Source organism: Notamacropus eugenii, chromosome 1 (genome assembly GCF_028372415.1).
Source record: "Notamacropus eugenii isolate mMacEug1 chromosome 1, mMacEug1.pri_v2, whole genome shotgun sequence".
NCBI lineage: Eukaryota > Metazoa > Chordata > Mammalia > Diprotodontia > Macropodidae > Notamacropus > Notamacropus eugenii.
In genome coordinates, this window is record NC_092872.1 from 81,310,689 (window position 1) to 81,328,647 (window position 17,959).

A 17,959-nucleotide genomic window follows, 5' to 3' on the forward strand; every position below is an offset into this window, starting at 1 on the left:
ACCCTGTCTCCAACAGCATGCCCAATCTCATAACTCTTAATTCTGGTGCCAACTGTATCCCATTCCTTTGGAGATTACTTCTCTGCAATATCCACAGTGGATCTCCTGCCTCCCATAATTAAAGCCTGACCAGTGAGTGCACCAAGAATACCTTATGAATCACCAGAAACTGAACAATAAATACTCCCTGGAATGTACAAGCAATTATAAGGAAATGTAATTAAAGAGAATAACTATTAAATAAACCAAGTCAGTGACACACACCAACCAAATGGCAGAACAAGGTCTTACTGAGGCAATTTCCGGATTAGACACCAACATGCGTCACAAGGTTCATGTAACTAAAAATTTATGATGTTTTAAAATAAATGGAGAAATGACTAGGAAAACAACACACCATGTACTGTTTGCCCAAAAGAGAATGAAGAGTTCTCTCTGCTCGTGTACTACGTGGGGGAAGGACCACCATAGCCCATGCTTGTTTGGGGTCCCTTCTAGTTCTTGATCTATGATCCTACAGCCATGCTACTCCCTAGTCCTGAAATAGCCTGTCTCTCTACTTCATCTGCTTCTCTTGCCTGCTCTTCACAAGAAAAGAGCATCGATATTCATATGTAGCTGACACTTTCAAAGTGATTTCTTCCTCTCCAAGAATACCTAGTGCCACTGAAGGGATCAGAAGAGATTCCTGAGGCTATTTTTCTTCTAAGTCTAATTTTGGTTCAGATTAGCTGAAGTCCCAAGAAGACTTGAAGAAACAATACACTTCAAACGTGATACATGCAATTCAATGTGATTCCAACTCTTCTTTTTTCCTGGTCTCATTTAATCTCAAAGCTCACTAAGAAACACAAGATTTCCTAGGTTAAAATAAAGTGCAACTAACCTTTGGTTGCTACTGAATGATGGATACCCCAAAAAGGACTAAAACTGCAACACATTTTGATATCAAAGTATTAATTACCTATCGAGACTAGGAATGTTGATTCCTTAAACTGGTTATCTTAGCAAACAAAGCCAAGCTTGGCAATCTCCAAAAAGAACAAGTGAAACAAGTGGAGGTAAGGAAAGGGAGTGGAGAGACAGAGAAAGAAAAAAGAGACAGAGACAGAGATAGAGAGAGATATAAACTCCTTACGGGAGTGTGAGAGAAGTGCCATCTCGAGGCCCTTGGCAAAGTGAGCAGTGGTGTCATAGAGTTCCAGGAGCTTTGTGAGCCTTGTATCAGGCCCTGCTCTCTCTACTCCAGAGTCCAGGCAGACTGGCAGAGAGGGTACCAAAGCATTCAATGTCTGAATCAGAAGCACAGTCACCACCTCGTGAGGGTTCTTGAAGACCTGCGTGTGGAAGACATATACTAGTTTCTTAAAAAGCCCTCTAACCCAGTAAGTACAAGTGGCTTAAAATAATAGCCACTTTTCACTTCAATCCATTTGTCCCCAATATGGCCCATAAGAATCACTACTGACATCAGAATAGACTATAACATGGTCCGGTAAAAAGCCAGCAGCCCAAGGGCTACTCACTGTGACTTTAAGCAAGGATCTTTGCTATATAACTGGCTATTTGCAAATCTCCCACTTGACTTCATTTAGTACATAGAAATGGCTACCAAAAATCAAACCAGAAAGGTAGTCCTTAAAAAAAAATGTAAAAATAAATAAAAATAGTCCTGTAATAGCAGGACTAAAATATCGAAAACAAACAGAATCAAGGAATAATCATGCACTGAATCAAAGTTGGAAGGAATTTCCAAAGGCCCAGTACAGCCAACTGCTTTCTGATACATTCAAAACAGATGACTGTTAACACTATTTAGTACGTTTTTATTGATGTCTTTTTTTATAGCCTCAGTTTTTCCAGTACATCTTCCCCTCCCCCTCCCAGAGAGCTATCATATATAAATAACAATATTTTTGAAAAGATGAAGAACAAAAAAATCAGCAAACCAATCAATATATTGAAATTATAAATTTTCTTAAAGAATTTCTAAAAATAGATATTTTACCCCTGAATTATAAACCACAAATCTAATTGCTAGATTTGGATCTTCTTATTTATAGTCTGAAAAAAAACAAGAGCAGGAAGGAAATGAAACAAATCAGAATAATAATAAAAAGGTTTACCAAATGGATAAATTGCTGATGATTCTCAAATTTCCATTTCCAGCCCCAGTATTCCACCTAAGCTATAGACTCATATCTTCCCCTGTCTACTGGATATCAACCATAACCCTGAACTCAACACATTCAACAGCAAAATAATCATTTCCCCCCCTCAATCTTGACTCAACTCTCAATTTCCACATTTCCGTCTACGTACCACCATTCTGAAACTTAAGAGTTATCTTTTATTCTTTTCTTTACTTCATGCCCTACACCTAATCTGTTTTCAAGACATGCTGATTTTTCATTCAAACTATCTCTTGGGCCATCAGGCCCTTCTCCATTCCCACTGCTACCCCCAACTTCCTAATGGATATACCTGTCTCTAGAATCTCCTTTATGAATCCATCCTATGTACCACCATTAAACTAAAACCCTCTTAACACATCAATGTTGTTGCTCAAAATAATCTATTGCTTCCTCAATGTCTATGCAACACTATACATAAAATTTTGGCCTGGCTTTCAAGGCTTTGCTTCATCTGGTCTCATTGTATCTAATCTAATTTACCACTTCTTCCCAATATAAACCCTGTACTTCAGCCAGACCAATATCCTTACTGTCCTCTAAACATGCCACGTTTATTTCCAACTCCAGTCTTTTGTTCATACTCTCTCTTGCCACTCTGCTTATCTCCACCTACCCAAATCCTACCCTCCTTTTAAGAGTCAGGTTGAGTTCTACTACTTCTATAAGAATTTCTCCCACCATTCCATTCCACAATTATCTCTTCTTTTTCTCATATCCTAGTGTACTTATGTTCCATATGATTCAATTTTTCAGCTAAGCATTCAACAAATATTTATTAAGCACCTCCTGTGTAAAAAGCACTTAATTCAGAAGATTTAGGTAAGATATTTCTCTTGCCCTCATGGAACTTACTATCTATCCAGCTGTTAGGGTGAAAAAAAGTTGTCTTATATTTATCCTGGATATATTTCACATATACATACATGCACATATAAGACAGACTAGTGGTACAGTGGGTGGAGGACCAGCCTCAGAACCAGAAAGACCTGAGTCCAAGTTTTGGCTCTGAAACATACTATGTAACCCTGGGCAAGTCATTTAACCCTTTAGTGTACGAAGCAACATAACTATAACATATAGGGCTCTATTAGAATACACAGTTCTCTACATAGAATATATTGTTAGAAGTATTATTCTAGTATTTATTACACTGAAGATCTATAGTTATTGAACTTAAAAAAACATGAAACAGAATGACAACTTTGTTATGGTTGAGACAACCAAAGAAGAACACTACACAATGCTTTCTCTTTGAAAATAACTGTTACTGACAAGCATTATTAGTAGGTAAGGAAAGTCTTCAGGCATATAAATTTCAACTTCTAAAGTTACCCTTTACAAGGCAGCTGAACTGAAAGTCTACTCATGTCAACTAGGATCACATCATCAGATGTAACTGCTGACAATAGTCAGCGAATAATTAACAACAATAAAGGTTTTTAATGGATGAAGGGCACTCATCATTTTTCCTTCTAAGAAATGAAAATTCTGAGAAGATAGCTTCTGTCCCACAACATGATTCAAGAAAAAGGAGACACCACATTGAAACAAAACACAGAGAAAAAAAACACAAGAATACAGTATCTGAAAGCTACTCCAACCAAAAAACAGAAAGCCTTTTCTTGTATTACATTAATTCATCTGATGATAGAGTAAACAGAAAAGACATGTCTACCTTGTTTTCATCTTTTATTTAAATAGTTGGGGGAGATGGGTGACAAGCTATTTCAAAGAGATAATTAGTCAGAAGATTCAAAGCTGTAAAGAGTACTAATTAACTTTCTTCTGTTCTGGAACTCCTGTTAGTAATATGAGTGGTAATGAACTTTCATTATTATTTCCACTTATGCTTCAATAACAACATAGTAGTTTTTCATTCTCAGAGTTTTCTAGTATACATGAAGTTGTTGAATTAATAGATAATTGCTCTCAACCAGAAGTAGCAAATACGTGGCCACAACATTCCCAAGTGCCATGCCTCCTCATCTCTCACATGGCTAGGATACTTTGGGACTTCTCTGACTTCTTCACCATACCCCAGGAAGTTCATTCTTGGGATAACTTCATCATCCTGTAAGATCTTATCAGCCTTGTTGGGGCAGCTAGGAGGTGCAGTGGATAGAGCACCAGTGCAGGAGTCAGAAGGACCTGAGTTCAAATCTCACCTCAGACACTTGACACTCACTAGCTGTGTGACCTTGATCTAAATTCTACAGATCTTCAATTAGCACAAGGAATGAAAACAAAGGTTTTTAACTATGTGCTTTCTTTCCCTTTTCTTAGATTTTTACAGGCATTTATATGAGGGGGAGCTGTCAGAGTTCCTTTACATAAAAGCAGAGCTGGTGTTTTTATTCTAGTAATACAGGAAGTAGTAGAAGAGGTGAAGTGGCGTAAGTAAGTATGGACAGAATCAATGTAGTATGATATCCAAGTGAAAACTGATATGCACCTACAATTTTTTTAAAACCATATGCAAGAATGGCTTGGTCTAACACAAAGAGAAGGGGTTAGGGATATGTGGAGGGAAGTCCTTCAATCTAAGTGACATTACTGTGTACAGTGAGCTCTTTTATTTTTTTAAAAATGTTAGCCTTTCATATGACACATACCAATGAATGAGTGAACACTTAAAGAATGATTCATAATTAATTAGAAAAAATAGCCACATTTCAAACAGGCCTTGCAAGACATTGCACTAAAGCAGGCTCAACTTTTCCTCTTGTATGACTAGGGTATCTGTTGTTGTTCAGTTGTTTTTTCAGTCATGTCTGACTCTTTGTGACTCCACTGGGGTTTTCTTGGCAAAGATAATGGAGTAATTTGCCATTTCCTTCTACAACTCGTTTTACAGATAAGGAAACTGAAACAAACTGGGCTACGTGACTTGCCCAGGGTCACATATCTAATAAGTGAGGCCAGGTTTCAACTCGGGAAAACAAGTCTTCCTGAATCCAGGTCCAGCACCCTACCCACTGTACCACTGAAGCTGCCAGTGACAAGAATATGCAGCATCTTAAAAGTTTCCAGTAAAGAAAATGGTCATCCTTCATAGCTTTAAAGACTTAAAGGTTTGGGGGTAAGCAATTTTAGATTACCTTCAGTTGAAACATATGACCCTCAACAATCCCTCCCCCCACCCAGACACAGGTCAATTTCATAGTAGATTTATACAAATTTCTCTAATATTTGGGATGACTGATAATGTGGGAAACTTCAGACACTAGAATGTCACTCCATAGTAAAGATACAAAACAGCAATCCAATACTACCTGATTGAGTTCCTCTGGCATTCAGATAAGAAGATAATGAAATTCAGGAATTTTACATGCTCTCAAACTGAACAAAGGACAACACTCGTCACATTAGATGCTATTTAAGATACAAATAAAAGTGATAAGAATTTTAATAGCAACCAAACAACATTACAAACATGAGTTTCTAAGATGATCTTTTAACTCCTTTGGTGATAGTAAATGGCTTTTACTCCATTTTACTCCAGTAAATTTTACTCCAGTCTCCAAGCAGACTGGCAAATTTCTGAGACTTTTTGGAAACTAAATATGAGGACACCTTTCTTAAGTAACCTTGATTTTCTTCTATTTTCTCTTCATACATACTTACCTGCATAGACCACTGGAGTTGGGTATGCCAGGCACCAAGCAAAGTGTCATAGAATTCAGTCAACTGTCGGTCTAAAGGTAGGTCACTCTGACAAAGATCCTGCCAGGATGTCAAAAGTTGTGCCTACAAAGCAGAAGGCAAGGATATTTTAATGGGCCAGCCTTTCCCTTCTGGCAGGAAAAATGACTTACCACTATGTAGCATTCTCTGAAACAATAGCACAGAAAAAAAATATTCATGTACGTTTAGCAGTTTATGTGTAAAAGCACACATACACACACACACACAATGATTCCCAATTACTGAAAGTCTTGAAAGCTCTATATTCTAATACTCTAAATATTAATCCTTAAAAGTCACTTGAGCATAGGATTTGAAGGGATTAGGGTTATAGCTAGCAATTTTCAAATTTTTTGATATCCAATTTCAATACCAAAATATTTACCAAATTCCAATTATGTTAGGTAATGGAGTTTAGGGCAGCAATCAATAGAATACAATCAGAAAACACAAAAACAGGAAAAAACAAACACCTTTTCAGGTGGATGAAGCGGATAGATCAAACTGTTTTCTCTTTGACACATTAATTCCTTTAGTAGGAATATTTTTGCCAATATCCCAACATATAAAGACTCAAGAGATTTTAAACTGAAGATGGTTTAAAACATTACCAACTGAAAGCCTAAGCCAGGAGCACACCCTACTGGATAGGAAAATCTAAAGAAAAAAATCCCAAAAAGGGGACAAAGATTTATAATCTCACAGAATAATAACTCATGTTGATATAGAACTTTACATTTACAAAGCACCTCACACACCTTGTCTCTTCTAATCCTCACAATAATCTTGTGAGGTAATAATGATAATAACATTAATAACTATTATCTCCATTTTACATGAGAAAACTGAAGCTCAGTTAGGTCAAATAACCTGCCCGTAGACACACATCTAGCAGGAAGCTGAGCTAAGAGTAGAACTCAGGTTTTCTGACTCTCATCCAGAATTCTTTCCACTACAACAAAATGTTATAGACATCGCATGATCATAGCTATCCAACAATTTTTTACCTTATGGCATTTGAAATAGTAGGCAAGAAGTTGAGGCATCCGGTCAATTTCTGTAAAAACTTTCACAAATACTTTGGCCTGATCTGAAATAGCAAAATGAGGCAAATATATATAGAAGGGTTAAAAGGTGTTCTACTACAAATAAATTCAATATAAGAGGAATTTACCATTCCTCAATATAGACATAAAGAGGTAAATTAATATTCTGAAGTTCTCACCCCACTTACGAATAAACTGACTTAATAAAATACAAAAAGTGAAGAAATTAGACTAGATTATCCCTAAAGTTTCTTCCAGCTCTAAATCTATGTGCCTAGGATCTTACTGTTATTATTGACAATAACAGCAATGAAAATAAATACGCAAAAGGCAAATGAAAAACAACTAATCATATAATTAGAATATGTGCAATATATAGTTATGGATACTATACCAATCAACAAGCATTTATTAAACACCAACTACGTACCAGTCGCTGCTTTCAATGAGCAAGGTTATATTTTATTCGAACAAACTATCAATTATACCAAAGTGAATTACATTGGTAGGCACAAGAAATCAGACATTATTACTTCCCTTAAAAGACAAGATACCAATAACTACCAATCAAATATGCTTACTTTCTCATCTCTACAAATCCTCATGAAAATAATTTATAAACAAATCAAGGACATCCTTGATGAAAGGATGAGATGGAGATAGGCAGTTTTTCATAATCAATATTCTACAGCAGACCTTATCTTTGTAGTTACACAACTGACTGAAAAGTACAGAGAAGACAGTGTCCCACAGTCTTTAGCGTTAGACATTTGATTCTTTTGAGCAAAATGCAATTTTAAAGGCTTTCTTCCGACAAGGAGTTCTCATGCAAAGGTTAAGATCATAAGAGGTGAACTCACAGTATAGGAGGCATTATATGGATGATGAGTCATCAAAGGGGATTGAGAAGAAACAATCAGACAGGAATAGTGTCACAAAAACCCAGGGAAGATGGAGTGTGCAGGAGAAGGAGGTAATCAATTGTAATTGCAACAGGAAGGTACAAACAAATGAAGATTACGAAAAGATCACCAGATTCAGCAGTTAAGAAATCGTTATTAACCGTGGAGGGAGCACTTTTCAATGAGTGATGAGGTTAGAAAACAGGATTCAAACGGCAAAGAAGTGAATACAAGGAGAGAAAGTGAGAACAATGAACGTGAATAGAGAAAGGGAGGAGAGATATAAGCCAATAGCGTGAGAGTGTGATAAAATCCAATAAAGTCTAATCCTTTTTAAGGATGAGGCAAACAGGTATACTTGTAAGTATCAGAGAAGCAGTGGAAAGGAAGAAGCTAAAGTTTAGTGAGGGGTGATTGAAGATAAAATACATGAGAGAAGATGCGAAGGGATGGGATCAAAAGCCCTTGTAGAGAGGAGCTGCCTTAGAAAGGAAAAGGGTCACTTCATTATTCAGACACTGAGTAAAGGAGGATAGAGTGGGGAATGATGTCAAGGATTTTTGAGACAGAGAAAAGGAGAAGAGACAGCATACAAAGCATTGCTATATTTGATCCAAAAATTACCTTAAAAAGCCCACAGATTTCATAGGAATCACTCCTTTTATAATATACCCAGTACAGTGTAATATAAAGAGGAAAAGAGACCGGAAGTCATGGAAACCTGGATTCTAGTTAGAGTCTTGATAAAGTCATCTCATTCTCTCTGGTCCTCAGCTTCCTCATCTATAAAATAAAGAGAATTACACTAAATGGTCCCTAAGTTTCCCTCCTACTCTAAAATGTTAAGATTCTAATCTAGCAGGAACCATTCCACTGTAGGTTCTTTCTGCCAACTACCACACTATGAAACTTAAAGAAAAAAACAACTTAAGTAATGTTGATGATCAATGATAGCTTTCAAAGTTCTCCCTTGGGAAATTCAGCTCCTGGTTAAAGTCACCTTGTTCTGTGAAACTGCTGATATCAATGGAATTTTTTAAAAATTGTGTTCTAAATATTTTCTTATCCTCAAGATGAAGAATAATATTGTAAATATAATTATTCCAGACAGAGTATGCTCTCTAAGTACCAATCTTCTTATCCTGTTTGAAGATGGTTCTTACTTACTTCATGCAGGGCAAACAAAATGAGGAAATATGGTAGCTGCTTTCCAACATAGTATACAATCGCTAAGGACACTGAAGTATAGTCCTGTGTATAGCACCACCTGCTGGCAATAATCAGTTCCAAGTTAATCCTACTAAATGTTACCTATCAGTCCTTTAAAAGTGAGTTCTATTGGAAGGAAATTATCTTTCACAACTCTAAATAAGGGAAAACTTCTTAATTAAACCAGGGGTAAGGAGCATCACAGAAAATAAAACAGACAATTTTGATTACATAAAGTTGAAAAGGTTTTGCACAAATAAAATCAATGAAGTCAAAATTGGAAAATAAACAGTAACCAGGGAGGAAAATTTTTTTTTTTTGCAAATTTCTCTGATAAAGGGTCTACATCCAAAATATATATGGAACTGATTCAAACATATAAGAACAGGAATCAATAGAAAGTAGTCAAAGGATATGAACACATAGTTTTCAAAAGAAGAAAATCAAGCTAACAATAACCATGAGAGAAATGCTCTAAAATCAATGGTATCAAACTCAAATATAAATAGGGACCACTAAAAAGGAAACAGGAATCACTGTGAGTCACATACTGAGAAAACCATAATGTATATGTTTTTATTTTTTTCTTATTAATATATCAATATATTAAAATCAGATAGGAACTACATTTTAATTTGATTCGGTCTTATGGACCACTTCTATACAAGAGTGGCATGTTTAACACCCTTCCTTTAAATCACAAATAATAAGAAATATGCAAATTAAAATAACCGAGGCTTCATCTCACACCCATCAGATTGGCAAAGATGACCAAAAAAGGAAAAAGACAATGGCCATCTCCTGGACATTCAGAACAAAAACCAAAACACAGAGGACATAATCTTTTCACACCTGGTCCTCTCACTCTAACCCCTTCCTCCTCTTCTGATGGTTCGCTTACTGCAGCCAGTAAGCTGGTCCAGCTCCAGCCACAATTCAGTTCACTTCCCTGCCCACTCTACAACAATCACCATGCCATGTCACATGTGTTGTCTGTGCCCTCTGAGGAAGGATGGAGAGAAGGAAGGAAAAAGGGTAGAAAGAAGGGAGAAGAAAGAAATCAAAGAAAAAAATAATATTAATGAAGTATTTTAAAATTTGCAAAGAAGGGAGAAAAACAGATCTGAGGGGAATAAACAAAAGGAACAGTTTTTGGAACTAATGTGCTGAATTTAGTATATGCTTTTTAACAAATAAAAAACAGCTGTACACATTAAGATTCCGTTTCATGTATACAAAAGTCTTTTTCTGATTCTTTTTATATGGAAATGTTTCAATTTTTTAGTGTTTCCTAAGTTCATTATGACAAAGGATAAAATTTTTTTAATTAAATAAGTGAAATTAAGCAAACATTTATTAAGTACCCACTATATACAAAGTATTGTTAGGCACATAAAGAAACAGAACAGCTCTTGCCCTGAAGAAACTCAAAGTCTAATAGGTAAGAAATGATGATACAAGGTGGTGTGGGGTAGATATAAAGAGAAATCTAAACAAGGTGCTCAAGGAAAATTTGAGGAGAGAGAAATCACTTTCAGCTTGAAGGCCCAGGGAAGACTTTGTGGAGCTAGATCTTGAAGGGAGAAAAGATGAAGTGGGATTGTACTCTAGGTATGGAGAAAAGCAGTCTGGAATAACTCCACCAAAGTGAAAAGGCACCCGGTGATTCTAGAAATAGCTCACAGTCTAGTTTGGTTAGTGTCAAGTGAGGAAGGCAGTAATGTGAAATAAGACTGGAAAGAGCTTTAAATGCTAAGAGAATTTTATACATCCCTACAAACACCTGGGAGCCACTGAAGTTTTTTGAGCAGACTTCAGACACGTGGCCTAGCAAGAGTTTTTGGGGTAGCTTCAAACAGGATGATGTCTTAGAGAGGAAAGAGACAGGAAGAAGCAGCCAGTGACAAGGCTATTACTATCACCTAGGCAAAAGCTCATGAGAACTTGAAAGAGCATGGTGATAGTATCAAGAAGGGAAGGAAAAATATTTAATGACTATTTTCTATTTAATGAGAGGCAGTAGGCATCATGGTTAGGGACTTGGGATCAGGAAGACATGAGTTCAAATTCTGCCCCAGACACTTACTGGCTGTGAGACCCTGAGCAAGTCACTCTGTGCTTCAGTTTCCTAATGTATAAAATGAAGAGTTTGGCCCTGATGGCCTCTACTATCCCTTCCAGTTCTCAGTCTATGACCCTTTGATCCTGAGAATGAAGTAATGAATGTTAAATGCAGTAGAACTGACAGAACTCAGTTACTGAATGGATGTGGGCAGTAAGGAAGAGGGAAGAGACAACTATGAGATTTCAAACCTAAGCTTCAAGAACATAAAAGAAGAAATACGAGAGAAGGGATCAATTCAGTGATGATTCTGTTGAGTTCAATTTTGAATCTGTACAGTATAAAGTGATGGCAAGAAACCTACATAGCAGACAGTGAGACTGGAATTCAAGGGAGAGACTAGACATAAACATATAGAGGTGGGGATCACTATCTCCTCCAATCACTATACAGAAGTGATAAATTAATCCATGGGAACGGACAAAATTGCCAAAGGAGAGTGTAGCAAAAGAAAAAATTAAAAAAAGCACAAGACAGCTATTTGAGGGACATCCTCACTTAGAGGTCAAACAAGAAAGGTGACCATTGGATAGAGTGAGAAGTTGAAGAGGTAAGAAGATCATGGGATCATACATCTGGTCCAACCCAATAAGAATCAAGAGAAAAGGATGTTATGGAAACCATTGGAAAAGACAGAAAGAGGGAGTGACAAAGCATCACATGGTGGTCTACTAAGCTTTCTCTGTTTTACCTGTACTGTTATGGTCATGAGGAGAGAATAGCCAGAAGGAAAGAACTGGGCAGAAAAGTCTGCTGAAAAAAAGAGTATGGTAGCAAAAGTCCAATGTCCAAATAAACCAAAATCTGTTCTTGTTTGTTATTTGTTCTCAAAGAGGACCATAATATCAGGAAGATGATGCCATAACTTGCAAGTGAATTGGATTTAAGGGAGGGCTGTGCAAGGTCACCAGCCTCACTTTCTCCTCCAGGAGCTATGTGGGTCCAGTGGCCAGATATTCATCAGGACAACTGGAGATAGCCCCAAAGCCAAAATCTACATTTCTATCAACAAACACATGTTAAACCCTGGCTACATACAAGGCTTGTATACTGTGTTCAGTATACAAAGACAAAAATGAAACAGTTCGTGCTCTCAAGGAACTTGCATATGAATAGATAGATAAGTATAATAACAGCTAATATTATATAGGGTTTTGGAAAGTTCTTTACATATATCATGTCCTTTAACCTTACAACAACCCTGTGAAGTAGGGCTACTCTATCCTCATTTCACAGATGAGGAAACTGTGGCTATGAGAAGTAAGTGATTTGCTGTGGGTCTCATAGCTAGTAAATGGCTGGGACAGGATTCACATTCACATCTTCCTGACTTTAAGTCCAGCAGTCCATCGAAGAGACCACCTAGCTGCCTAAAGAGTTTAGAGGCAAAGGAGAGTTCAGAGAAAGTGCTCTAGAGATATCAGAAGGAGACAATTCAAATCGAGAGAGATTACAGAGGATTACAAGGAGAAGGTAGTACCTGAACTAAGCCTAGAAGGAAAATAAGAAAACTGAAAGGCAAGGAAAAGGAAAACACATATTCCAGGTTTAGGAAGCAGACTGAATGTATCAGACCCCAGCAACCAGAGAAACATCTGTAGAGTTAGACAGCATCTCTCACAGACAGTCAGAAGCCCATAGTGATTTCACGAGTAGCTTCATGACCCATCCAACTTGGCACAGTGCCAAGTAAACAAAGCAGGCATTCCAGTCAGGTTTGAGGGTCAGCTCTGCCACATACTCAGTCTTGGACTAGTCATTTCAGTGTCTCCTCTTCTAAAAAATGAGGGGACTGGTCCCTTCGGGCTTTAAATCTCTGGATCCCATGATCCTAGTCCAGGTTGACAGTATTGCCAGTAATGATCAGGCAGGCAGGCAGGATGCTTTCTCTTTAGGAACAAGTGGACACAGAGACAGAAAAGACTTGCACTCACCTACGGACTGAGAATTGAATGCAGCCACTATCTGTGGACTGGCCATGGCCTCGAGCCTGTTCTTCAATGCCTCAAGGTGCACACATTTATCTGAGTAATCTGGTGTATCGACAAGCATGGTCAAACTGTTCTGCATACTGGTTAATTTAGCAGAAATCACAGCCACATCCTTCAACAAAATCAGAAGAAGATGGTACATGGGATATTCATTAATAAAAAACTTATGTTCTCAAAAGTTATAAACTTCAAGTTATTTAAATCAAAGAAATAAGCATTGTCCATAAAGTGCGCAAATATTCTACAGAAATGATCTAGGAGTTAGATGACCTTGGGCAAGTCACTTAACCCCAACTGCCTCCAAAAAAAGGAGAAAAAGAATCATCCTGGGGAAGAAACATGAAATTATAGTAGAGAGTCCCTAATTTTATCAATATTTAACATTTTCATTTATATCATATGATAAACACTGGCTACATAGAAGGCTTTATGTTCAGTATACAAAGACAAAAATGAATATCACAAATCATAAAGCAAAAACATAAAGCAATTCCAAACATCAAGCATCTCCTCTCTTATATACACAGTCAAGAATTAAATCATATAGAATGTTTATAGGTATTAAAATTAAGCCTCACCTACACTTATTATGGAACAGACAGTGATGTGGGAAGAGACCGAAAGCAGGATGACTCTCTAAAAGCTTTTATTTCGGCTTTCCCAGAAAAACACTTTTATGCTTGTAGGTTCCAATGTAAGGACAGTAGGGAAAGTGGGGGAAGTAGAAATACTCCAGAGAGCTAACAATTTTCCCTTCTCTATGTTTCCACATACTGGTATAATCCACTAATTAGGGTTATTAAGCTTTTGTAGTCACACCCTCTTCCATTTGATTTCTCCAGGTTTCTATCTCTCTAGATAGGTTTTCTCTACAGTATTTTGAATAGCCTCCCCCATAAATAACCTACTTGTGTCTTAAATGTTTCTTCAATATCTGCACTCAAGGTACTCCACTTATCTGCTTCTTGAAGAGATTCTGCAGCAAGTTGCATTCTGGATTTCACTTGATCAATCTCCACCAGTACCTAAAACAGAAGAATGGAAAGTAAACTAAAGAAAATGACTTGGCATGTACACTCCTTTAGGTCAAGGACTATACAATATTTGTCCACTGTAGTACAGTGTGTGAGAGGCTTCGTTGCTGAAGAAGACCATGTCTTTAGGGAAATAATGACAACTTGCACTTGCCTTTGTTTTGAGTGAGGAAGGGCTGACTATAGCATAGTAATAATTTACTAGATTGACAACAGCAGATACTCAATAAATGCTTATTGCTTTGTATTCTGCTTAACCAGGCCTTCTATTTTTTTCCTCCACCATCTCAGCGTAGGCTTGAGACAACATGGCGGTGTGAACAACAGTCAAAACAACCCTGGATTCAGCCTAAGGAGGACTTGATCCAAGTCTTGACTCTGAAACCCACTGGCGAGCTAACCCTAAGCAAGTCAATTTACTTTTAAAAGATTCAGTTTTCTCAGCTCTAAAATGCGTATGATAGTTCTTGTACTGTCTACCTCATTTACAGAATCCTGAGGAAAGTTTTTCATAAACCTGAAAGCACTATCGAAGATAGTATGAGTTAATATTATGATGTAGCAGTATCATCAGTATCCTGGGAAAAGGACCAGATTTGGAATCACAGGAGCTAAGCTCAAATCTGGGCTCTTCTATCCATATAAAGACGGAGAAGCTTATTTACCTTCTTTGCACTTCAATTTTTTTCATCTGTAAATCAGACCTTCTTTCCTTGAACCCAGAAGGGGCAGAACCAGGAACAATGAGTAGAAACAGAAAACAGGCCAATGTGGGCTCAGTGTCAGAAAAAATTTCCCACCAATTAGAGCTGGGCAAAGGGGCAACGGACTACCTCAGAAGAGAGGGGGCTCCATTTCTCCAGAATTCTTCACGCAAAGGCTGTATGACCACTTGTCAGGAAGGCTACCAAGGGTCTCCTTTTTTAGGTATAGGCCTTTGAGATAACAGACTTTAACGAAGCATCTGGCGAATCCAAAGGGGTTATATAAACCGGCGGCATTCCATGACTTCAACAAAATGCTCCCATAGCCTCCGCAGGGATGAGATGGTAACAACTCCTCCTATTTATAGTGCTCTTTGCAGTACACAACATGCTTCCTTACAAGCCAATGAGGGTGCTGCCTGGTAGGGCAAATGTGATTATCCCCATTTTTCTCAGAGGAGAAAACTGAGACACAACAATGTTAAAAGATGTGCTCATTATCACATAGCAAGTGACCGTCAGAACCAGGATTTAAATCTGAGTTCTCTGACTCAGAATTCAGTGCTTTCTATCACACCACCCTGGCATAATAAGAAGGAATCATGTCTCCTGACATTGCATTAATCAATAGAAGGTTTTCTCTCATCAATCTCCCTTTCTAGCTTTTGACATTCCTAACGGCCAAGAGTCACTATTAACACCAGTCATTTTTCATAAATGTCAAAGTTCAGCAAAGTCAGAGTATTCCAAGAAATAAGAGCTGAAGAAGAAAAAGTACCATTTATCAGAATTATAATAAAAAAATTTCACAGTTTAAAATAATGAAACTAATGAAAAGAATTCTTTCAATCCAATAAACATGGCAAATCAATAAAGAGAATCTTCCATTCTTCAAAGTAAAAAACTTGCAATAGCTTCCTATTTCAAAAAAACAATCACAGAATCTTACAATTAGGAGAAAACTTAACAATTTTTTGATCCAACCTCCCAGAACATGCAGAATTCCTTTTATAATATCAATGGCTAGAAAAAGAAAAAAGAAAAAAGGCATCTAGCATCTGTGAGACCATGTAAAGCTTTAAATGAAAGAGGAGTCTGCATTTATCCAAGAAGCAATAAGGAGCCACTGAAGACTTAGGAAACAAGGGAGTAGTATCACCAGATCTGTATTTTAGGAATATTTGTCTGACAGCTCTGTAAGAAAATGATCAGAGAGCGGAGAAACTGGGGAAGGCAGACCAGAAGTCTATTGTAACAGACTAGGCAAGAAGTGTTAAAGGTCTGAACAAGGGAAGAGGCTGAATAAGAGAATGAAGGGATGTATTTATTAAACACTTTTTGTTTGTCCTTCATTTTTGAAGAGGATCAATGACATCACAGGGTGATGTACTCACTTGAGTGGGAATTGGATTTAAGTGAGACAGAATTGCACAAAGTCATCAGCCTCAATCTCTTTTCCAGAACCATCTAAGTCCAGTGACAGGACAAAAGTCAGACGACTGTCAATGGCCTGAAATGTAGTGAATGATCTTGGTGTCTTCCTTGTCTAACCAAGCTCTAAGCACTCCACAGCACCTGCTTCAGCCACCTTCATGTCCAGTGGAACAAATTGCTCTCATCGGCTCATTCCACTGGGGAAAGTCTTCACATGCTTAGGGTAGACATTGCCCTAACTTAACAACAGGTTTACGGCCTGTTGGTTACCCTCAACCTAGTTTAGCCTGTCTGCCAAGGCGGTTTTATCAGAGTGTAAGGGTGCTTTTAGGGTGTAACCCTGAATGCATGTGCATGCTACAGCTTCTTGGAGCCACAGGTGAGAGGAGACTTGGACACCAGAGAAGGATGAGCAGCCCTGAAAAGGGCTCACCAAGCCCTTACACCAGAAATGCTGGTCCTCCCTGGACACCTCATGCACCCCTACTAAATGCTTACTATGTGCTAAGTACTATCAATACAAAGAGAAAATCAACAACAGTTCCTCCCCTCAAGGAACTCAAATTCTAATGGGGGAGACAACACATAATGAGAGTTTTGACTGCAAGTCAATTGGAAAGGTCTCTTCTTCCTGAAGGTACAAGGTAGAGCAGTTAGTAATCTATCTTTTTAAATGTAATTTCCACTGAAAAGTTATATCTATATATGAAGGTGAACTACCTTACGGGGGGGGGGGGGGGGGGGGGGGGGGGCAAGGCCTTTGGTAACAAGAATGTTCTCTTCTGAGTCGTCAGTAGCATCTGCAGAAACAGCTGCTAGAAACTCTCCCCACAGGAGTTGTTCCCTGGCTGATGGCAGCAAGGGCTGGGCTGGAAGCAGGATCAGAATTCTGGGGGACAGTGTTCCTCCTAGGGCTCTTGGGTTTACTTTCCCAGCAGTGGCAAGTTGTCATCAGATGGGGTAGTGGTGGTATAAAGGTGAGCCTCGTCTTCACAGTGACTGATCCCTCAATAATAACTGTGAGGCCCAGGCTGGAAGCAGGAATTGTGATCTGGGGGAAATGGAACTCCCAAAGTCCTTGGGTTCAAGGTCCTGTGAAGACTCCATTGAGGTTTAAGGAGAGATGGTGGTCAAGATGGTGGTGGTTTGATTCACCTAGGATATGCTACCTCCTGTCTCTGCTTCTGACTCAAGAGATGATGTAGAGAGAGAACTGACAAACCTTAGCAACTAATTGGACATGAGGGAGTCAAAGATGATTCCAATACTGTAAACTTGGGTGACTTGACGGTCACAAAAATAAAGAAGTTTGAAATACAAATAGATTTGAAAAAAAATATGAGTTGCACATTATACATTATGAATTTAAGATGCCTACAGAACCTGGATCCAGGTGAAGTCTTCTAGCAAGCAGTTTATAATGCAGCACTAGAGTTCAGTAAAGAAAGATGAGGGCTGGATATGAAGATGTGGTAATCAGCTACATAAAGATGACAACTGAACAAATTGGAGTAGACAGGATCGCTAAGAATATAGAGAAGAAAAGAGAGCCCAGGAAAATATTTATGGTGACAACGAGAGAAAAAGTGTAGTCTGGCAGTTGGAGGAGAGCCAAGAAAGAGTGGTGTTATGGAAACA

The 17,959-nt window shown here is 38.0% G+C and overlaps 1 protein-coding gene across 3 annotated transcripts in view; it reads right to left on the minus strand.

Annotated features, from left to right (window-relative positions):
• COG7 (component of oligomeric golgi complex 7) overlaps positions 1–17,959 on the minus strand; it is a 59,380-nt gene that overhangs the window by 27,371 nt on the left and 14,050 nt on the right. For all 3 annotated transcript variants that reach the window (XM_072607260.1, XM_072607270.1, XM_072607277.1), the window contains exons 3-7: positions 14,058–14,174; positions 13,093–13,261; positions 6,887–6,969; positions 5,820–5,942; positions 1,139–1,337 (exon numbers count right to left, since the gene is read on the minus strand). In XM_072607260.1, the coding sequence (XP_072463361.1) occupies positions 1,139–1,337; positions 5,820–5,942; positions 6,887–6,969; positions 13,093–13,261; positions 14,058–14,174 (691 nt within the window). The remainder of the gene's footprint in view (positions 1–1,138; positions 1,338–5,819; positions 5,943–6,886; positions 6,970–13,092; positions 13,262–14,057; positions 14,175–17,959) is intronic.